Genomic DNA, 24596 nt, shown 5'->3' with positions numbered 1-24596 from the left:
CATATTTTCATTTTTTTCGGTTATCATGGGATGCGGACTAAATTAGGCTAAATTTTATAGGCATCATTTTAACTTACGTTTTTTGCTATCTTAGCAATTTAATCGACTGATGTTTTTAATTTTTGTTGATTCCTACCGGCAAAAATTCCTTTTATTCAAGTTCAACCCTACTAACAGATTACTTTAGATAATATCCCCCATCACATTACCATCTACAGGAAATACAAAAAAAAATTGTTCCTTTAAGAAGTATGCTACATTTTAAAGCAAAAACTAACCATTAAAATAATTGAACATTTTCCCCATGACAATTTCAATTTTGGGCTTGTTTTTTCCTACACCAATAACTGCTACCAAACGCTTCTTCAGTCCAGCTCGATAAATAGCTTATGAACCAATTTGTAGTAACGAACTGTAAGTATGGAGCGACTCAAGCTGATAGCAAATGAAACGATAAAAAAGTGTGTTGGAACACACTATATTTAACAAGCATTTGTTTTTTTATGGTAATTCAAAATATATTAAGCTCATTAATTTTGAAAATTACCTTCAAAAACTACCAACAGGAGAAATATTACAGGAAAATGTAATTAAAAAAAAGGGGGGAAATACCCCTAAAAGACAAGTAATCCTGATGAAAATTACGCTATGAAATTTAGTATTTCAGAAGGGAAGTTTTAGCAGTTGCCTAGTCTAGTAGTATCCACATAATGCGCTCTGCCTCGTATCTACATAGTACCCTTTGCAACACCCTCTTTAATACACCTTAAGCCGTTGCTAAGACAAAGGAGTTGCACCACATGTAATTTACATTCACTGCCGTGCTCATATACTCAACCTTGCATTGCGTGATTGCATTCTGAGCTTGAGATGAATGGTATATTTTTTCTCCATTCGTCAAGAGCTGTGCTATTTTATCGCGAATAGCGATACAATCCTACCTTTTTTTTTGTTAATGTTCAGAAAGCCGCTGGCATAACTGTCCTTTAGCTGGAAAAATCATATACTACAAAATGGGCATACTGATATAGATCAGTGAAAGGTAAAAGTAGGGTAAGGTAAAGGATACGGCCCTAGACCCTTAAAGTCCAAACCAGCGGTTATAATTTCCGTTGCAAGGCGCTTCAGCCAGGAAACGCAATGGAGGATTGGGGGCCAGCCATCTTGTAATCATTTATTGCACCCCTTTCTGCTTACTTTCCCTAGATTTCTCCAGGTATTCATTTAGAGCTGGGTCGACTCTGGCTCAGCTTATAGTGTCACGCCACTGACCCCCGTCCCTAACCTTAATGACCGACCACACCAAGGATCGATCCCTCACCCTTCGGACACAGGATTTCAAATTTAGCACATCAACCACTCGGCTAGGACGACCAGTGAACAAAGTACTGAATAGATACAAATGTATTTTGGCCGTTTCATCAATTACCAAAATACCTAGTGACGGAGAATCAGCAGCTCAGGCCCACGGACTCGCAACCAGTTTTCAGACGTTTGAATTTACGTTTACACTCCATCTAGCAGAATTTTTTTTCCACGAACTCTCTGAGCAGCTGCAGGGGGTAGACCTAGTTTTCTCTAGAGCTACAGGTCTTACCTGCAGCTACTCGAGATAAATTTCTAGACATGCAAACTGACAAAGCTTTCGATGAAATCTTTCATAAAGCAAAAGAATTTTCTCGCAAGTGCGTCCTCATTGAAGACCTTTTGCTAAATTTTCATAATTTTGATTCCTAATGTAAAAGATCAAAGCGTCCACAGGAAGTAGCTTCCCGCTTGTCTGATTTTGTAACCATGTCGACTTTGGGAGAAAGCAATTTCGCTGAAGTGAAAGAATCCACTAAAGACGCTATCGGAAGGGATTATTTTCTTGTAATAGATAGATGTTACTGTGAGTTTGAAAGTCGTTTGATGAAAGCTCTTCCCCAGTTAGAGTGAATATCTGCGTTGGATGTTGATTCGCCGCACTTTCTCAATACTAGTCGACTAGCTAGTGTAGCAGCGCATTACAAAGAAAATTGCATTTACACAGCCCTGTTTGTCCCACAAATGGATCTTGTAAGAAGATATATCGACTCTTTTGCCAATAAGTTAAAAGATCTCTTTGAACTTCACGATTGTGTGAAGGCAATGTCGATAGCGTATTCCGAAATTTTGAAAATTACACAAATCTTCATCACTCTGCCTATTACAACGCCTAGTAATGGGAGATTCTTTTCTACAGTAAGCCTCATAAAACCTATTTAAAATCAATAATGGGCGACAAAAGGCTCAATGATCTATTGTTGACGTTTAGTGAAAGATTCTTGCGAAGTCGTTGGATTTCAAGGCTATGGTTGGTATTTTTAGAAAAATGAGACCTTTGAGGCGGCCACATCAGGAGCCCAGAGAGGTTGCTTAGCCCCCTTTTAGTTCTGAATGAAATGACGCCACTGATTGAGGTCTACCTGGCCTTGTCACTTCCAAGCTGACTCAATATCCAGCAAACTGTAGGCTCATTCCCAAGCGCCATGAATCCACCCAGCAGAAGTTACTTTAAGCCTGTTCTTCTTTGGTGCCGGAATTAACATAGGCCATGCAATTATACATGTAATTTTAAAGCCGATCGGGAACACAAGATCAAAGGGCGTTAGTAATCTTATATCTTTCACCTGGGACGATCAAACCTCTTCTTACCGTAACAGCTTGACCACGACCCGAGTCCCGATCAATCAGGCAAATTTTTTGCATATTTTCAGGAGTGCCAAGCTTGTTTTTATTTTCTATTTTATAATTTATTTTTAGAATTATGGCTCCTTTTTTTTCAAGTAAAAAAATTTAGGATAGAAGTTACAAGTTGCTGAAAAAATAGTTATTTTTGCCATTTTTAGGAATAAGTTTGCGGGTGCGGAAAGGGTTTGCGCCCCAAAATTCAAAAATTTACTTGCACACTAGGTTACCTTGGTCATGAGGCTTACAGATATAGATTTGTAGCCATTTAAAAATATGACTTTGGGAGAAAAAGTATGTTTTCAACTCTTTTTTTTCGTTAAAGTCAACTTGAGACAGAAAATTATTGACTTAGTTTTCAGCGCATCCGTAAATATTAAGACCTTTGCATAGTTTAGGGATTTTATCCCTGGGGATGCATGGATTACGTCGATTCCAGAGGTACACCCTTCTCTTACTGTATCTTAAACAAAATGACTAAGGCTTTGATCCAATGCCATGGGAGGTTGAACTGGTATTCAAAGGCAAAAAGGGTATGGTAGGGATTTTGGTCTTAAATTACTTTTGGTCCATAAAAGTGTCAAACTTTCATTTCAAATTAAACAATCCCCCTCCCGAGTTTCTGCAACGATCCCTTCCATACCAACAGGTCGAGAAAAAAAGAAATCTAAAAAATAGTGCATTAAAGACAATATGCTCTTCACTAAGTCGACGTTATTATATTGATTTTCTTCATTTTTTTTTACTGCTGAAGAATTAACGAAAAGGTAATTTTCCCCTCAACCCGACCATTCTAGTAGCCCTAGGTCAATTTGACGTTAAAAATTTCTTTGAAACGTAAAAATTACGCAACACATATAGCTCTATGTATAGGAACGCGTAAATAATGATAATGAAACACAAAGGACTGAATTATGACGGAAAACAAGTGTCTCATTCTGCGTCTTACCTCACACCACGAAGTTATACAGTCCTACCCAATATAAACACTGCTAGATTTACGTTGTATGGACAACGTGAAGCGTTACAGCAACTTATGGTCAGGTTGCTTGAGTAACATTTTGGTCTTGTTTCTACGCCATCGAATGACCTGCACGGTTGTCACCACACAGAAGTTTTTGTTTTGACACCTTAAGAAGATAAGAAAAAAAAGAAGAAAAGAATGTTGACACGTTTTTTAAAGACGGTCTCAAAATATTTCTGCTTAACTGCCTTTTTGACTTTCATATTTGGTTTGGCAATTCTGTCAAATACATAGACAAGTTGCTGCATTTTAGTCCAAAACGTATGGTTAATTTCAAGAGTAGGAACTGATATGGACGAATCTCCAGCATTTTTATTGGGTGATGGGGGGGGGGGCAAGCAGGGTCCATATCCTGATAGTCAAGATAGATGGGCTATATAATAATTTTTCTCCTGAAATTATTGGAGGGGGGCAAAGGCAGCCCCCCCCCCAACGACGTCCCTAGGAATTGACGCTAATGTGGACAAAAAAAAATATCAACTCCATTAGCGTTTGGAGACACTTGACATTTTTTGCAGCGTAAAAATAAGATTTTTGAGTTTAATCAGTGTAATTGGTTGGATTAAGGTAGTAATAAGGGTCTCATCTCGTTTCCTAATTAAAAAAACGATTACAAAGCTTGTCACCAAACAAGCAAGCGTCACCAGACGCTAGATGTGTATGATGTTTTTTTTTCTGTCGATGCTAGCGCCGACAGTTTTTGAACCCCGCCCATCACTAGGTTTTAGAAAATAGTTCTCTCTCACTGTTTTGATTAAAACACTGAAAAACAACAAAATCACCCCTCCCCCTCTCTTATTTCTATGAGTCGACGCCTTTGATTTTCCACATTCTTGCCAATGAAATTCCGGACACTTATTTCAGAAATTTGTACAGTTTCGAGACAAGACTAAATTAAGAACATATTTAATTCGATTAAATTAAACTATTTAAGCAAGAAACTGAAAACACAGCTAAGAGCTGGAAAGATTTTGAGCAAACTTCTCAACTAGGAGGGAGAATGCCCGTCAGTAATGCTTCTGATGCATGGGATCTTTATACTCCTCTGGATCTTTGGTTAGACAACCTTGGGAGATACCCTAAATGCTATCATTAAGTACTTTCGATATAATAGTTGCCATGTGCCAAATGTATTAACTTCATGAAACAATGAACAACATTGACGAAATATTCCCAATTTGCGATTACTTTTGTGACTCCAAAATCTCAAAATTCCAAAATATAGCTAATACAAAATATAACCAGACTATAATCTGGCATTGGTTTCATACTCAATTGATAAAGAATAAATAAAACAAAAATTTTAATGAAGAAACCGCTTTACTAAGAAAATATCACACTCGAAAATTTACAATGAATATTAATTTGAACTTCTGGCATTTCCTAGCAATATGAAGAAAATTGTATCCACCTAAAGTCTCCTTCATCATTCTTCTATAGAAGAATACGAACATTCTTCACTAATTGCGCGGTTCCTTAAGAGATGCTCTTCGTCGCCTTTACTTCCTCGTTGGAACAATAAGAAGCCCTAGAAACGGACAAAGGAAAATACCTGCTATATTATTGTGTACTCGAAGAACAAATTTGTCCTATTTACAACTGAAATCACAAGTCGTTGCTATTTATATTTTTCATCTACTAGCTGATTTTGCAAACAAATATTTTTCAGTCTAAAGATATCAATGATATCTTCCCACCCAAGGCAAACGGTAGAGCTTCTGCTAATTTTTAACAAGAGCTAAGAGCTCATATTGCACTTGTGACGAGGCCGGACGAGCCAAGAGCCACGAGCTCACATGGTATGAGCTCTAGTAAAATTCCAAGAATCAATAGATTGATTTAAAAGAAAATCAGAGGCTTAATGCCGGTCGGAATTAAAAATAAGAACTCTGACTCACGAGGTCCTTCTAAATATCAAATTTCACAAGTATCCGGTCACACATTCTTCAGTTAAAAATACCTCGATTATTTAATTTTTCCAAATTAACACCCCAGCTCCCCCAAAGAGAACAGATCCGTTCCAATTATTTTGATCACGTATCTATAACTATTGCTTATTCTTCCCATCAAGTTTCATCCCGATCCCTCCACTCTAAGCGTTTTCCAAGAATTCTGTCTCCCCCCTCCAACACGCATGTCCCCGGATCCGATTCGAATTGAAAATGGAGCATCTGAGACATAAGATCCTTCTATACATCAAGTTTAATTAAGATCAGATCCCCCATTCATAAGATAAAGATACCTCAATTTTCACGTTTTCCAAGAATTCTGGTTTCCCCTTCCAACTCCCCCCAATGTTACCGGATCTCGTCGGGATTTAAAATAAGAGCTCTAAAGCACAAGATCCTTCTATATATCAAATTTCATTAAGATCTGATCACCTGTTCGTAAGTTACAAAAAACCTAATTTTTCCGAATTACTTCCCGCCTCCAACTCCACCAAAGAGAGCAGATCCGGTCCGGTTATGTCAATTACGTATCTTGGACATGTTTTTATTCTTCCCACCAATTTTCATCCTAATCTCTCCGCTTTAAGTGTTTTCCAAGATTTCCCCCCCCCCCCCCAACTCCCCCAAATGACACTGGATCCGGTCGGGATTTAAAATAAGAGATCTGAGTTACGAGGTCCTTTTAAATTTGAAATTTCATTAAGATCCGATCACTCCTTCGTAAGTTAAAAATAGCTAATTTTTTCTAATTTTTCAGAATCAATCCCCCCAACTCCCCCAAATAGAGCAGATCCGCTCCAGCTATGTCAATCACTTATCAAGGACTTCTGCTTATTCCCCCCCCCCCCAAAGTTTCATCCCGATCCCTCGACTCTAAGCATTTTCCAAGATTATAGGTTCCACCCTCCAACTCCCCCCAATGCCACCGGATCCGGAGCGGACCCAGTCCGGTTATGTCAATCACGTATCTTGGACTTGTTTTTATTCTTCTCATCAAGTTTAATCCTGACCTCTCCGCTTTAAGCGTTTTCCAAGATTTTAGCTTCCAAACCCCCCCCCCCCCAACTCCCCCAAATGTCACCAGATCTGGTCGGGATTTAAAATAAGAGCTCTGAGACACGATATCTTTCTAAATATCAAATTTAATTAAGATCCGATTGCCCATTCGTAAGTTAAAAATACCTCATTTCTTCCATTTTTTTCAATTTAACCGTCCCCCCACTCCCCCCCCCCCACACATGGTCGAATCGGGTAACGATTCCAAAACAAAAAATCGGGGAAACGAAAAAAGGAACCAATTTCTAATTTAATCTGGTCTGGTTCCTGATACGCCTGCCAAATTTCATTGTCCTAGCTTACCTGGAAGTGTCTAAACTAGCAAAACCGGGACGGATAGACCGACAGAATTTGCGATCGCTATGTCACTTTGTATATACCAAGTGCCATAAAAATGAGTTGAAGGGAGCGTAGATATCCAAAGATATACTTGTATCAGATACATGTTTACTTCTTATCAAACAGCTGATTATGACGAATTGTAAGTAAAAAGCGACACGATCCAATAGCAAACAAAACTATAAAATTAGAATTTTGATAACAACAGATATATCAAAAGATTTGGCATTTATGCTCATCCCAAATACATAAGATTCCTCAAGTTTAATGTTGCCTGTCAAAAGCTACAATCTTGAGAAAATTTGACAGGTTTTGACAAAGGGGGTAAAATACCCCCAAAAAGTCAAGCAATCTTAATGAAAATTACAAAATCACTTAAAAAAAACCTTCTTATTGTTGTAATTAAACAAATATAGTGATTCAGCAGCCGTTCTTAAAAAACTGGGACAGAATTCAAACTTTGGCTTAAAGAGCGAGATGCTGAGGAATACGTAATAATTCCTGTTCGTTTTAAGTTTTAATGTTGCTCCTTACTTTCAGCTGAAAACAATCACTTTTTTTAATTTAATTTTTAAAAGTTTCTGAAATAATGCCAGGAAATCTGGCTTTAAATCCACGGAGAAATCCCTCCTTCCCACAGTTTTATTCTCTAGACAATTCGATCCTGGTGAAAATTTACCCTGGACAATTACCCTGAACATACCCGCGCGTAAAATTGAGCGGCAAAGAGAACGTTTTTTAGAGTTTTGGTTACTATTGAGCCGGGTCGCTCCTTACAGCTCGTTACCACGAACTGTTTGAGACGTTTTGGGCGACCTGCTTCCCATAATTCTTTGATCTAGTTTTCGTAATTTTCTTACTTAAGTATTATATTTTCATCATATTTAAGTATATTTCATTAGGATTAACCTAGATTCACTTCTTGAGTGGGGTCGCTATAATACATAAGAAGCTTTTGATTTTATACACGAATATTTTTTTCCCACCGCTCTTCTGGTAGACAGTTTTTTAATCTTTTGAGAACGACTATCACGATGTCACCTCTCTATAATTCAGTCGCTTTTCATTTAAAAAAGATCCATCTTATACCTAACCATAGGCCGATTTCATACCACAGGTTTATTGTAAAATCTAACGCGTCTTATACTGTAAAATTTAAAGATGTTACCTGCGTCTCAATTCACAAATAGCAGGGATTAGATAGTAGACTATCACTTGAGAGCCAACATGATACTATCATACTTAAATTTTCTTTAAAATAGGTTTGAATAAGATTTTTTTTTAGAGTTTCCTTCACTTTAAACCCACGGCTAATGATTTATCCAAAGCTGAAGAGATACCGATGTTTGGTGTTGTCTGTTATAAAACTACCCAGACCAAAAGCTGTCTAAATTTGGTTTGAAAAAACCATACACTTTCACAAGCTTTTATGTTATGAATAAATCATTTAAACTTGAAAAAAATTAAATAAATGAGCTCTGACGTAAAAAGAAAATGATTAGTGATCCCTAATGCCAAGTGATTGTTATGATTCCCAGTATAAAGCGGGGAGTTATTTTTGACAGTAGGACCCACACAGAGCAATGATTAAGCCAGATACAATCAGATTAAGCCACATTAACTTGGAGCAACTCCCAAGAAGGTTGAATTTGATCGAGATAAGCACCCTTAAGGGAGATCAGCCAAGAAAAAAAGTCCCAAATGACAGCGCTGATAGGCTCTTCATGGCATCATTTTTTAAATATTTTTTGAAACGAAATACTTAAATAAATTAGCGCTGACGTGAAAAAATGATATAAAAGCGGCTAATATTTTTGGCTCTTTATTTTAGATATATTACCTAAGAGGTTAGCAGCATACTGTGTATTTTTTACCGTTGTTACTATATTTTACCGTTGTTAAATGTTACTATAGAAAGCTGATGTTGAGTAATTACAGTCAATATAATCTTACGCAATAGAAAAATAAATAAATAGAACAAATAATAGGGACAAAATTTAAGATTCAATTTTCACTTCAGTAAAAAACATAGTTGAAAATAATTTCTACACCCAAATCAGCCTAAGACAGAGAAGAAGACTTGGAAATATGAGGGGGGAAAATAAAAAACTAAATACATAAATATATAATAAAAATAGAGGGTTATATATAAAGATTCAATCTTATTTCAGTTAAAAATTGCATGAAAAAAAATTATACTCAGATCAGCACATGACAGAGATGAGGAGAGGACGAAAGAAGAGAGAGACAGTGAGAAAGAAGGAGAGGAGAGAAGAAGATTTGATAATATGAGGGAACAGAAAATCCAAACTTACGGGTAAAGATTTTGTTCTCCTTATTGGGCTGGACTGAGGGGTCTGTCCAGAGGTAGGTCGTTTCGTCGTATCCTTTTCACTAAAAAGTGCTGCAGTAGCCACGAGCAGAGAACCAACACAGGCAATAAGTCCTTGAATTGCCTCAGCCACACCATGGATGCCTCCCATTTTGTGGTCGGACTTGAAAAGTTGGCGATAGAATCGAGTACTTGCAAGACTAAAATACACATGAGAGAAATAACGACTAAATCGAGTCACTAAGTCCACTGTTTTCGAAGCCAAATTTTAGAGCCTATTAAGAGGATTTGAGCCTATTTGGATTATTTTTTGTAATCATTTGGGATCCTCAAAAGCAAAAATATTTTATTGCTTCAACCAAGTTGTTTAGTTCAAATTATTTTTTTTTTAACTGATTCAAATATATAATACTCTTTGTCTAAGTCTCTTAGTAATAGTCCTTATTACTACGAATAATAGCTAGGAAGTGACTGTTAGCGCCATCTTTTCTTCTATTTACAATTCCTTAACTATTATTTGAAGAAATATTCATCAACTTCAAAAAATTCATGACAGTTACACTGATTAAATATTTACTAAGGGTCGTAAGATAAATCGTTTTGTCATATTTACTGTTTTTATGGGAATTTCTTATTTAAATACCAACACACCGAGTCTTGGATGAAAAGTTCGGGCATTAAAACTTTTTTGTGCATTAGCCCACAGTTGCATAGAAGTTACTGACGAGCACGCTAACCCATATTTCGCTTCAGAAATATAACCACGGTGGCAAGAGCTTAGAAAATTAAAAATTTTACAATGAGTTTGGGTTGCATACGTATATGATATTAGTTTGTATATGAGTTTTTGACAGCACGTCTCCTTGCCCGCTTTGCATAGCCGGTGAAGGCTATATGGAGCATTGTCTGTGTCACATTCATTTCCTAAATAGAAGCATACTAGAGGAAACTTTTTTATGTAAGGACGAATTTTACATTTCAAAGTGAGTATACTATTTTTCTTGTGATATATTACCACTTTTTTTTATAGTCTGTACACATTTTATAAGGCAAGTCTTATTTTGTATGGAAACATTTTATATGATGACTATCATTTATCCTTCGTTCTTTGTTATTTTTTAGAACCTGGCTCTATTCTGGCTTCAAATATAACATATCTTATCCATCTATTTTTAGTTATTCCACTAAACTCAGTATTAAATTAAAAAAATAAAAAATAAAAAAAAGTTATAAATATAAATTAAAAAATTTATGAATTTAAATTTATTTTTATTTATTTAATTTTTTTTGAATTTATAAATTTAAAAATTATAAATAAAAATTAAAATGAAAAATTTAGATCCAACCTGTTTGGCTCTTTGATGAATTTTTTAATCAACGAAGGCACGAAAATTTATTTCAACGTCTTTTTCATAGAATCCATCGACTTATCTTAGCTTAAGATGGGGGGGGGGGGTCATACTCATGCCTAGGTAGATTTGACTTAGGTTACAACAGAACTCAAGGGCAGAAACTGATCTGATAACAATGGGTTTGTCATTTTTCCATCGAGAAGTAATAGACCATATCCAAATGGCCTACCTGTTTCCGGAGCTATAGTTTAATTTTATCTGAAATGATAAATTGTTGACCCACTATTGTGATATTACTTGCCAAAAAAAGTAATTTATAACAATAAAAACAATTTCTTATTGCTCCATCATGTACGACTGTATTGAGTGGGTAAATAAATAAATAATTTAATTAAGTGTGTAAACAAACTTAAGTAAACGTGCATTACAACGTATAGATGGGTAAAGTGAAATACCGCTGTACGAAGTTCTGCCTATTACTTGTTACTGTTACATTTCGTCAAGTTTTTTTTTTCGCATCTTTACTACTATTCAAATAAATCGCATTCTATTGATGTGAAAATAAAGAACAGACTTTTCTTAGGTTTTAAATTTTTCCTTCCTGATAAAATAGGAAACTACTTAAAGAGTATTCAGGAATTCATTAGTTCGTTCGTTTCTCAGACCCAAGACGCACGGATCTTACTAGATAAAGAGCAAAACATTTCATACCTGAGCTCTCTTACTGACGAAAGGATAGACATACCTTCTTTTTTAAGCGATGGACTCTCGGCATTAAAGCTAAATTCTTTATAAATTATTCTTTATTCTATTCTTATCCTAGCACTAAGGCCTGATTGTAGTGATCACAACTTTAACATAGCAACGAGATCTTGTGGTCTATCCATACGCAAAACGATCTTACAAATACTGAGATTCAGCCAAATCAATTTTCAGAATCTGCTGAATCTAAACCCTCTAAATAATAGTTCTACATGTTAAACCTGGGCCGGATCTAAGTGGATTCAAAGTTGAATCGATGTGAATTTAGTTAAGGCCGAACCAACAATAATATTCTTCTTAAAATTTAGGTGGGCTAGAAGCTAAGACTGGTCTAGTGCCGTCTTACTTACTTACTTTAGAAGCTAAGAGATTTCGATTTACCACGTACAGTATTAGCTGGTTTTAATATTTATGATTTTAAATCCAAGCCTCAGCAAAGTCAAGATTCCAGACAAGGTCGTATCCAGAGAAAAAAAAAGGAGGGGGGGTACCAAGTTTGAATCCCCCTCCTTCCCGAATTGTTTGTCAAATTCGTAAAAACGCAACAAAATACATATGAAGAATTTTTGATGTATTTTTCAAAGTTTTTTGTAGCCCCCCCACACCTATCCTCGAAAAAATAGCCCCCCCCATAAAAAAATCCTGGATATGCCCTTGATTCCAGAACAAGCTATAATTTAGAGCTAATTTAAACCCATTATCAATGCACCCTTATTGTCTGGAAGAGGAAAGTAATAAAATAAACAAAACGAGGGTCTACGAAAGTCAAAGCTTTGATCCGGAAATTTCCTATTAAAAGTATTTATACTAACTTGAAATAAAAGTTATTGATCACGACAATAGAAAAGAACAAAGAAAAATAGGAAAATGATCAACAAAAAGATGGAAACTTTGGCAAAAAAAAAAAAAAAAAAAAAAATGAATGAATACAACAACTAACCTTCATCATCGAAATGTTAATTGTTCTACTGTTCCGCCGGTCTTTGCATACTTACAAAAAATAGTGGCATTTTTAAAGCAATTTCACACCTAGATTTCACTCAGGGCTTGTCCGATTTCTTCCGCATCTCTTTCCATAAGTGATCCTCTACTGACAGTTGGTATTTCAAGAAATCTATATAATTGCCACTAAACGAGGAATAAAAGCAAAGACCAACCGGAATTTATGCCATTTTATTACAATTTCGACATTACAAAAGCAGATACTAACTACCAAAAATTTTAAGTGAAATTTTAAGACAGGAATTTTCTGTGGCATTGAGGCCAAATGGTCTCAAGTCAATTTAAAACAAAAACAGAAGTTTTTCTGTCCGTTCGTTTTTCCAAAATTTATTGACAATAAACACAAGTTTATGGTAAAACCCCTACATAAAAAGGGGAGGGGATCTAGTAACCCTTGCTTCACCCTAAAAATCGCATTTTTCTAGATTGTCCTTAAAACATGCGTATTTTCAAGTTTTTTTCTCTCCCCCCCCCCACACACACAAAAAAAAGCGCATGCCCGGATAGTATATAATTATATTAAAAAAACCTTTTCCTTTAAAAGCTAGAAGGTTCCTGGTATAATATTTACCGATGAGCTTTAGGCTGTATGGACAACACGACTTTAACCGCAGTGGGATATGATTTCCCCAAAAACCTGCTTGGACAGTTTTAGAAAAAAAAAAAAAAAAACTCAAAACCATAGGACGCAATGCCACAGACATACTACAAAATGCAACAATGTGGCTATTAAAATCTTGTAATATTTTTACTAGTCTATAGTTTATCAAATCTGCTAGCTAAAAAAAAAAAAAAAAAACAATTCAAAGTTTAGTCTGGATTTTCGTAAGTAAACGGTTTTTCGACCGTACAAAAGAGAAAAAAAACGTTACAATTCTATTTACAATAAATACATAATATAAAAAACATGTTTAAATAAAAAAGTTTAACCGGGTGAAATAATCGTGTTTATATATCACAACCGGGTTTTCTGAGAGGCGGTTGACGTTTCAACATTAACTTTTTGATAATAAAGTGCTAAAATATTCAAAACAATAAATTACAGAATAAAACGTGTTCGAACAAAAATTACTTCACGTAGCCAATTTTCAAATTCAAAGATTACCCTGAATATTGGTTCTCACAGTCAATCGGTGTTGCAAATTGTTTACAAAAGCCAAAAGTGTAGAAGCAGTGCTTCTAACATGCACAATAAATAACTTCAGAAATAGTGAATACGCAATGAAAATAATGCCCTTCAACATACTTCAATACAGGAAGCCTTGATACAAATATTCTCTTTCAATAATAGTACATAAAGAAGATATCGCATAAAAACGAATAAAACAGAAAAAAATTGTCGAATTTGTAAAAAGGCTTAAGCAGCATTCAGACGATGGATCAATTGAATCGAATCCGAGAGTTTAATAACGTCGAATATCCGACACAGCAGATTTGTGATTCTATATATTCTGATTCAAAATTCAAAGGATTTGAGACTTGTACAAAATTGAGTCTTGCATCTGAATGCCACCTTGTGTGGAGCTCACATGGTCTAGCAACCTAATAATTGCGAAAAGATTTAAACTTCATCAAAATAACCAAGAAAAAAAGAATACCATTCACTACGAGTGCACTACAGTTTAGCATCTTAGCTTGGGGGAAATTGTATCGTGTCTTACATAACATTAACGTTGTATCGGTCTAAGAATCTAAACGCATCAAGCACCATATTTTGTATTGCAATTAAAGTTTGATTCAACTATGTTAAATGGAAATCAAAGTAGAATTTAAAGTTTAAAACGAGGAAAAATTCAATTTATGCCTCGGTGGGTATATAGATTGATATAGGAGGGCAAAAACTGAGGAATCTAAAAAAGCGAAACGCAAGGAGAGACCGAGTGGGGGGGGGGGTCTGGACATTGTCCTTCCCAGAGGACTACCGTGAAAGAAAAATTTAAATTTCTAATAAATTGCTCTCTTAATAATTTCAATAGTCTTCGTCTGTTTCTTCTTCAAATGCTAAATATAATCTAGGGAGTTTTGTATTTATTATGACTATAATGGGGGTTTCCTTGACCTAAAAAATTGTAAGAAAAAATATTTTAGTAAAATATAGACACCCCCCCCCCCCGCGGCAACCAATGTTTTAGAATGTAGCCCCCCTCAACGAGATTTGAGAACGTACCCATAAAACCCCAACATATATTGCATTTTGATTTTGACGACACATTTCGTCCAAGCATTACAGACTAACCATTCCTTGATACTCTCTTTATTAATTTAATTGCTTAGAAATATATTCCTTGGAGCAAACAATCCAAGGAATTTTAATTCTTATGCTGACCATGTGAACTCTGCTTTATAGTCCAAGCTACTAGGATTCAAACTACGTCAAAGTTAACTAAAAACAACAAAATACCACTGGTGTTATATTTAATGCTCGTTTGGTGGAGCAGGCAGTGCTAAATCGCAAATTTAGCCCCAAGTCGACCAAAATGACTAGTTGTAAATACTTATCAATGAATAGCACGAAAGTCCACATTTATATTAAAGGAATTTCACCGGAAATGATACTAGAAAAGAAAAAAGTGTTAACATAAAATGCAAAGACATTGTAGCTTAAACGTAAGTTCTGAGAGAAACAACAGATTTTAACAACTGGAGAGCGAAGCAACTTCGCTATGTGGGTACCTGCAAACAGGCACTTGCAAAATGGGGGGAGGGTATAATTTGCCTATTTTTGTTTTTCTTGGAGCCCCCACCCGAAAAGAATTCTGGTGTGATTTCTTGTCAGCTGGCATGTCTGATTAAAAAATTGAAAGCAGAAGCGGATCAGATGAGCCAAATTACAAACTACTTTTGTATGACAAAATAAAAATAAAATTTTAGAGGAAGAAGATGAAATTAAAATTGTTTTGTTGGGGATTAGGGAACATAAAATATTTCTTCTGAAAACGTACACATTGATCTTTATAATATCTAACTTAGCTAACACAAGAAGACATTTTATCTTTTCATCAGGAAACGTGAAATCAGGCTACTGAAACAAAATTCAACTTCTGTCACACCCTAGATTAAGTCTTTAACAGAGTACATGCGTTTTTTGTAAGTATTAAGTCAACAGACAGCTTATATAGGACAGCGAAGAGCAGTTGATGAGGGAAATTATTTTGCCCTTTGCACTAACAATACCTGTATTATATTTACTATCTCTATATACCGTTTTGTTTAAACCACGTTAAATCAAGAGCTGCGGTTTTTTCCATCATTGAAACTAGAGACTTAATATTTATTACCTTGCTATAGAACTGATGTTAAAATTTCAGATGCCAATCTACTTTAATTTTTTTTACAATTTTAAAGCTTTAGTACCAAGACAGTTGACTGACTTTAAACTTAATGGAATTTAGAAGAAATATTCACTAAAAGTAGGGCGAAGGTAAATAAGGTAGGGAGTCCAGCATTTGATTTGGCAACCCACCGTGGTTAAGAATATTTTACACCTTTAGAAACAATTGATTTTCGACAGATCTGGAGATGTAACTTTTCTCATAAGAAAAAGTGCTCATATTATTGAATTCATTAGTATTACTTTACTACACCTATCCAGCATTATAAATTAAATAAAATTTCTCAAACAGTTTGTGGGTTCGAACTGTAAGTAAGGAGCGACGCGGCTCAATAGCATTCGAAACTCTCAGAAACAGGGTCTTGATAACAATAAATGCATCAAAAGAATCGAATTCTCATGCTTATTCAAAATATATAAGATTCATTAAATTTAAAGTTACCCATCAAACGTTACAAGTCTGAGAAAATTTGCGCAATTTTTAAAAAAGGGGGGAAACACTCTAGAACAAAAAGTAGTCTTAACATTTTTTGCCGGAAGTAAGATCATGGATGCGTGTTTATTAATTTTTTTTCCAGGGGTAACCGCATCGAGCCAGTGATCGTAAAAGATTGGGAGAGGGCTCATTTGATCGGAAATCAGAAATTCTAGTGCCCTTTTTAAGTAACATAAATATTGAAGGTCAGCTAGCCCATCTCCCAGGCTCATTCTTTCCCCAAAGTCACCCGGTCAAAATTTTGATATAGCCATTTTTTCGGCATAATCAAAAATGTAATAGCTATGTTTTTGAGGATGAATTGACCCCACCCCACTGCCTCCCACAGTTGACAAGGAAAGGATTGCAAACTATTGACTATGCCCATTTTTTACATATAGTATTGGTTATTGGTAAGTATACAGACGTTTATCAAGGGGGATTTTTCTGGTGGAGGGGAGGCGTTACGTGTGAAGATCTTTCCATGGAGGAATTTTTCATGGAGGAAGGGAATTTTCAATGAAGGGGGAGCTGGATTTCCAACCAATATTCAAAAAACTACAATAAATTAAATAAAAAAACAAGTTGTTTCAACTGACATTAAGGAGCAACAGTACAACTTAAAATGAACAGAAATTACTACGTATATGAGGGGGTTGCCCTCCCCTTAATACCTTGCTCTTGACCCTAGTTTTTTTAAGAACTTTTAAAGGAGCTTACTGTTCAAATTAAAACACTTTTCTGATTCAGGAGTCATTCTTAAATAACTCGAACAAAATATCAAACTTTAGCGTGAAAACCGAAGTATTGAGAAAAGGGCGACTCCCCCCCGTCATATACGCAATAATTTCTGTTCGTTTAAAGTTTTAACGTTGCTCCTTACTGTCATTTGAAAAAAAAATAGTTTTTTTAATTTAGTCTAAGAGAAGGATCTAAACTTGAAAGCTTCTCTTTTTTCAACGTTTTTCAACAATTATATTGCTTTAAAATTTTAAAAACCCTGTAAACCAATCTTCAAAATTTAATTCGGTAAATTGATAGAACTGAACCTCAGGTGTCAAACGATAGAAAAATTTTTACTTTTCGTAGATCATTAAAACCATGCGAGAGAGAGCAGAAAAATAACTCATGAAACTTGCATATGTAGCATGTACCTTAAACACGTACGAAATCAGAAGTAATCCTGGGTTCTCCCACTAGATAATTGCAGCATTTAAATGGAAACCAAAAGGTAAAAATAATTATCTATTTTCTTCTACTGTTGTTTTATAGACTCAGTTAGATCGGCCCCTGAGTCATATAAGAAGAGCCTGCAGACGTATAGACAGCCGCAGAGCTCGCTGGATAAGAGACATGAAAACGAAACAAAATCGTAGCGTATACTCTTGTGACGATCGGAAGCCTATTAACTGCACAAGGGGATATACTCGCTTAGTAGGTTGGCCTCAGGCACCCGTTGTAATGACCAAACGGTCATTTTCAGATATAGCATATGCCAATTATGCAGGTAGATACTGAAAAATATTTCCAGATAGACTTTGATAGCTCACTCATCCCTCCCTCTCCCTCTTTAAAGGTGTATTTCAAAACAATTTTGCTTGTGAGAAATTTATTTTCCCAAACACTTTCAAGTCAGAGTGGGCTTTCCTAATAGGAGTAATTCTTATTGCCGCACAGTCTTAAGATAATAAAAGCTTAAGAGAGGCAAAATTGGAATACGTCTTTTGGCCGAGAAGGGTCTCACAACTGACACAGATTTGAAGCTATACCCAGGAATATTATTTGCAAGCAGAGGGGGGAGGGGCAGTACATTTACAAAATAACCAAAAGCAGCTAAAATCGAGAAAAAGAGATCCCCTTTCAAGTAAACCGGGTAAATAAATAGCCAGGCCAAAATCACTATGTTTTGGCGAAATTTGCTACGTTTTGAAAGTGATTGCAGATCGGCAGTGGAATAATTCGGCAACCATCATCTTCGCTACGGAATCGCTTTCTATTAATAGCTTGCACTCAATATTTTCTTACCCATAAGTTTGGGCAGGAGCATCTGAATTACCCCCAGAGATAATATAAAATACTACAAAGAAAATAGGGAAAGTTCGACAGAAAAAGGAACTAGATACTTGCTCATGAGAAAACAAGAATATAGGTAGGAGAATAGAAAGAAAAAGGTGCAGTGGTGGGTGCAGCAGAGGGTAGGGGATCTTCCACACCCTCTCTCTTAGCTTGGGTATAGTTTCCAATCATATTATTACGAATCTACCTGAGAAAAAAAAATCATAAAAACCTTGAACCTGACATTGAGAGCACTATCCTCCTATCTCACGACGCTTTAACAGAGGGGAGGGGGTATCAATAGCCGTTGGGGTATGGTAACCAAATACTGGTGATATAGAACCAGATTTCTACATACACTGATTTATTTTCAGTTACTTTCAAAAGTCAAATGAAGCGTGTATTTTTCCATATTTAACAAATTATCAGAGAGTTGAAGTCATCGAAGGATTAAGAGCCCCTGTACATCAAACTTTTCTTTTGAAATAATTCATACAAAAAAAGATTTTGTTTCCATTTTGTTAAGAGAAAAATAACGAGCTATAATTCGAACTGCTGCCGACTCTTATCTCTCGTCAGAAGCCTTCTCTCTTCCAAAGGCGAATTCAAAGTTCCCATTTAAGTCCCTTTTTTATTGTTTCTGTCTAAATTAGCAATTGGCCGATTTCTACAGACACGTCTTAATTTTTTGACAAGTTCTACTTGCCGAGAAAAAAGAAACGGACAAAACAACTATCAAACCAAATGCCAAAAATGACAGGTTGAAAACAAAGATTTTACTACACAGGCTTTTAGAACACAGCCAAAATTTTTGTGAATTTCTAAAATACTGAAAATACGGTTTTTTTTTTCAATGAATATAACTTCATCAGATTAGTGACTCAATAAGATATTTCGATCATCAATGGGACTGTTGATCATCAATGGGACTGTTGATACATACCTTACCCAATCCAAGCACCGAGGAACGTTGCACCAGCACCAACTCCAACTGAAACTGATGATGGACTCCAAATTAGTTGTTTTGCGTCACGGACTGAAGTCAATCTCTCACCGTATTTAACTAAAAAGTCCATTACTACACCATTTGTCCAGCCAAAACCTAGTTGAACGTCGTACTCTCCCCCACCACCGGGGAGGCCAACGACCGTTACGTCATACTAAAATAAATGACCATCATTTAAAGATTATGTGCAAAAGAAGGCGAAGAAGATACAGGAAAGTAAAAATTAAATTTTAAAGACTTCTCTGAAATCGTATCTTCTATATCTTACGACTTCGAAGAAATTGTTGTATTACTTATAGGTGGCTCTAACAGTGTTCCCAAAAGTTAGTACAGTTTCAATAAGAAGTACGTCTTTAAGTGTGTGACCATTACAATAAAATTTCAGCTAATGATATTATTAAAACTTTCTTGAGCGAACAAATCAAACTTCTTCACGAGATAGTACAAGAAATTATCAAAGATAAAACTGCCACCTATTCAGGTGATTATGTTATTTTAACTTACTTATTTCCGAAAAAAATAATTATCCAGCTTAAAACTTCACACCTTTTTTTTATTGGAAAATACAGCCTCAAAACTCTTCTTCTATTGGTTAACTTCGTGGGCTTCAAAGGAAAAAACTTGAACAACGTCAACTTCTACCAAAGACCACAAAGGACTTGACGATGATTTTGAGGATGTTGACAAAATAGAGTTGACCATTCTAAAGCAAAGCCAGCTTAATTTAGCAAAAGGATTTGACATAAATGCGTGTAAACAAAACACGATGTGTTTTCTTAACTCGTATTTTTTCTTTTTTTTTACTGAATTTTATGTCGTGCATGGCAGACCACAAAACACAAATTTGGGACAAAAGAACTCGATATTGGCAGAAAGAATTAATTTTTTAAATAAAAAAAAATTAGAAAGATTAAAAATCAAGACGATTCCTTAAAGATGGACATGGTAGGAAAAAGAAGTTTTAGTTTTATTCTTTGTTCTTAGAGCAGCTCATATACATGAAAAAAAGTGTCATCAAAGATTTTTTCTCAATCCCCGAAATCTAGATTTTTCCCTTGTTATAAGGGGAACTAATCTAGAAAAAGAAATAGCCTTGTTATTAAAGCAATATCCTTTTGCATTTCACAGACACTTACAATGCCACTAATTAAGAAGGCCTACAACAGACTGCTACCCGAATGGCTACAATAAGTTCTCTCACAGTTAAAAAAAAAAAATCGTTGTGCAAAACCCTCAGGATAAAAAGCCTAATCTGATAAACTATACAGAATGAAGCAGATGTACACAAAACGACTTGTGTTTAACTGAGCCTACCCAGTTAAAGTGTTTTACCAGCAGAAAATTTAGGGTTGACTGACTATAGATATAGACTGGTAGATTAAAATTTTTTCGATGAGTAAACCAATATGAACAAATATTCTAGGGTCTTAAAAACCAAATATAAAGAATTCCAAAAATTTGGAAAAAAATTGGTTCGATATTTATGTTCAAACGGTACCAAAACAACACCAACAGAATTCTACCAAACCCAACTTTCGAGTATTTACAAATAACTAATTAGACACAATCATCTGATAATAAAAAAAAATACCTTTTCAAACATGGCATTAGGTAAGCTTTGCGTGAACGCTTCATAATTATTGAAAACCCATCTCTGCGCAACGTCAAAAGCCAGTTCTTTGGCCCTTGGATCACCGGTCTTGTCAAGTCCCATAACCAGCATGTGCTGGAGAGGAGGCCAGCCATTAGGAAAGTCCCATTGTTGGCTTGTCTGCATCAATGATGTTGGTACACCACCAGGAAACCTTAAAAAAAAATTAATTATTATAGGAGGAAACTGCATGAAAAAGTAAAATTTAACGACACCAAAAGCTAGAAGTTAGTATAGGCTCTTAGTAATTCCAAGATGAAGACGGCTCAAATTTTCCTTTAGTCTCCAGTTTATCACATTAGAGTTACTTCGACCCAGCGAATTCCAATCATTGGAATTCCCAAGTGAATTCCAACCATTTACATTACTCTTAATAACAAAAGCGTTTTGAAAGCTCAGAAGAATGTAACCATGGATCACATATTTAGATGCCTGGACCTTTTTCTCTCCTTAAATTATGCTGATGATACTTTTAACCTTAGCTGGACGCTGTCATCAATTGTGGAAAGTTTTTCCGTGCTTAAGGCTGCGACAGAAGGAGTGCATATCTATGCGACACTTATCTTGGGAATTGCCTTATAGTTAAAAAGCAAGCAGCTGATCACTACTTACTATTCGGCTGAACCCCCAGCTGCAGCTGAAAGTAGCCGAGAATGATTTTTTAAAAGGCAATATCTGTCTCGTATATTTTCCCAGGGAATGATTGAGTGCTAATTTATCTTTTATTTGTAGTCTTTTGTATATACTGTATTATTCTATTTTTCATATTTACTCCAGTATAACACCATCATGTGCTCCACAGGCAATGCAAGTTTTCATTGATTAAACCTATTTCTAAGAGAAGATCAAACACATCTAGGAGTTACGTTCTTTAATGGCAAGTTATTTCGATTATTTCAGTTCGACTTTTTCTTTTGTTTAATAGCAAGATTTGCAACAACAGCAACGATATTGACAAACGACTGGTCTTAGCAATTAGACAAAGCATCATGTTTTACAGTTAAAGGCAAGAGTTGCTCTTTAGGAGTCCAATAGCCCGCCTTACAATTCATACTCTGGATCCCTGATTGGTGCCAAGTAAGCTTTGTAAGTTCCAGCATAAAGCGGGTAACAGGGTTAAAATAACTAGATTTTAATGATTTTTTGGTTGATTTAGGGATTTTCTTCAATAATCTAGTGATTTATATGCTGATATAATGTATTTTTTTTGTTCGGGCAATACAGAAAATCACTGGAAATAGTGATAAATCACAAGGTGTGGCAACTCGTGGCAGGTAGTCATTTCCGAAACTGGAGACATATATAGCAATATTCGAGCCAGATAGAAGAAATCCAGGAACAAAAAATTATTACCACGAGGATTGAAAACATACAAAAAGTAATAATATAAATGATTAAATAAATCATAAAACGAGTAATGCTGAGATTGAATATGCAAATCAAGCTTAAAACAAAAAAAAATATTTTGCTTCTGAAGTATAAATGAAATCCAAAACGAACAGAAATTAAATAAACGATCAATGCAAACAAACATACAATAGATACCAATATAAATGAATAAATAAATCTTAAAACGAGTAATGCTGAAATTGAATATGCAAATCAAGCTTAAAACAAAAAAATATTTTGCTTCTGAAGTATAAATGAAATCCAAAACGAACAGAAATTAAATAAACGATCAATGCAAACAAACATACAATAGATACCAATATAAATGAATAAATAAATCTTAAAACGAGTAAAACTTAAATTGAAGATGCAAACCATGCTTATAATGAACAAAAATCACTACAAATAAGAGTTTGGGTATCGCCTCCTTCTCTCACTGTAGAAGTCTAAAACCTACTGCGTCATTGGCGCTTTACCGAAAACTATATGTGTCTTGAATAGTCTTGGAAATTATAAACAAAATCAAATCGAACATTTGAAATATAATGATATTAGTTGTTGAAAGATCTATCAGTTCAAGATATTAAGATCATTGTAATTTTATTTTCAATGCTGTAAAAACTGGAAAAGAAAATATTTGTAATATAATCCGTTTTCAGTGAAGCGCCAATAACGCAGTAGACTTTAGGTTTTTACAATTAAGGAAGGGGCAGTATTCTAGCTTTTGTTTGTAGTGGAACTATATTCGCCTCAAAGAATTTTAGAAAGAACTAATTAGTTAAACTGAATATTTGATTAAGCATAACTCACGGCCATTTCCCCGGGGTCGAGAGCGGGGGCTTCAACCCTGGTAGCATAGTTATTTGGCCTTTGGACTTTTTTTTTAAACAAAATGGCAATCTCAAAATGTTGACCGGATGCCCTTTGAAAAAGTCAGGTGTGGGCTAGTTGTCCATTGATCATTTTTGACTCTTAAAAAAGAACCAGAAGTTTCAATTTTAGATCAAATGAACCCCCTCTAAAGTTAATAAAACCTTATTGCCTCTATGAGCTTTAGTTTTCTATTGTCTTCTATTTTCTAGTAACTTAGTAACAGAAAAAAATCAATTACAAAAAAACTAAAATAACTTTCCATAAGAGATAACTACTTATAAGCAGTAGGCTATATAGAGCTATCCTCCCATTTGCACTACCAATGTGAGGATATTAGGGGTCAGATTAAATGCTAGGGGACGTGTCATTTCAGTCCCCTCCAAAGTTTATACGACCACCTCTTCCATAAAAACCTTATATGCCCCACAGCAAAAGTTATAGCCCTTCCCCGGGCTCAAGAGGTATGTTGACCCCGAACTTTTTGCTACCTGATCGTTGGACTACTTCAAACAAACTAGCAACCTCAAAATTTTGACCGGATGCACCTGGGAAAAAAGGCGCGTGTGTGTGCGAGGGGGGGGGGGTTAGATGCCCTCCGATACCTTCTTACTCATAAAAAGGTAACTATGACTTTCAATTTCCAATCAAATGAGCCACTTCTGAAGTTTATACGACCTCTCCCTACATAAAAACCTTATATGCCCCTGGGCACAAGTTAAAACACTATTTTTAATTTTTTTTTTTTTTTTACAAATTTTCAACTAGTTTAAACAAAACGGATATCTCAAATTTTTATCGGATGGGTTTGGTGAAAAAAGCGTGTAGGGAGGGCTAATAGCCCTTTGAACTTTTTTTACTTTAAAAATGAACTTCAATCAAATGAGCCTTCTCTGAAGTTTATACGAGCATCCCTTCTATAAGAACCATGTATGCCCCCAGGGTATAACTTACAACGCGTGGTGTCGACCTCGGAGTTTTATTATCTGATGTTTGAACTATTTTTAACAAATTGTCGCCTCAAAATTTTTATCAGATGGGTTTGAGGGAAAAGTTGTGGAGGAGTAGGGACTAGTTGCCCTATGATCTCTTTTGACTCTGAAAAAGTGAACTAGAACTTTCAATTACCAATCAAATGAGCCCTCTATGAAGTTTATACAAGCATCCCTTCCATAAGAAACATATATGCCCCCAGAGCATTACTTACAACGACTGCCCCCAGGACCTGGGGGGTTGTGTCAACACCAGAGTTTTTTTTATCTGACCTTTTAACTATTTTTAACAGAATGACTAT

General features: G+C 35.4%; 1 protein-coding gene across 5 annotated transcripts in view; it reads right to left on the bottom strand.

Moving 5' to 3' along the window:
- Positions 1-5034: 5034 nt before the first annotated feature.
- LOC136031325 (trehalase-like) overlaps positions 5035-24596 on the bottom strand; it is an 87553-nt gene continuing 67991 nt past the window's right edge. For 3 of the 5 annotated variants that reach the window (XM_065710805.1, XM_065710802.1, XM_065710804.1), the window contains exons 6-9: positions 20984-21197; positions 19335-19546; positions 9393-9609; positions 5035-5261 (exon numbers count right to left, since the gene is read on the bottom strand). In XM_065710805.1, the coding sequence (XP_065566877.1) occupies positions 5160-5261; positions 9393-9609; positions 19335-19546; positions 20984-21197 (745 nt within the window). In that variant the 3' untranslated portion in view covers positions 5035-5159. Of the gene's footprint in view, positions 5262-9392; positions 9610-12680; positions 15081-19329; positions 19547-20983; positions 21198-24596 lie in introns of those variants that run through there. The other 2 variants (XM_065710806.1, XM_065710807.1) reach the window with 2 other exon arrangements.

The sequence above is a fragment of the Artemia franciscana genome, chromosome 9, assembly GCF_032884065.1.
Source record: "Artemia franciscana chromosome 9, ASM3288406v1, whole genome shotgun sequence".
Classification (NCBI taxonomy): Eukaryota; Metazoa; Arthropoda; class Branchiopoda; order Anostraca; family Artemiidae; genus Artemia; species Artemia franciscana.
The sequence above is the reverse complement of the archived record's forward strand: the minus strand, read 5'-3'. Positions and strand labels throughout refer to the sequence as shown.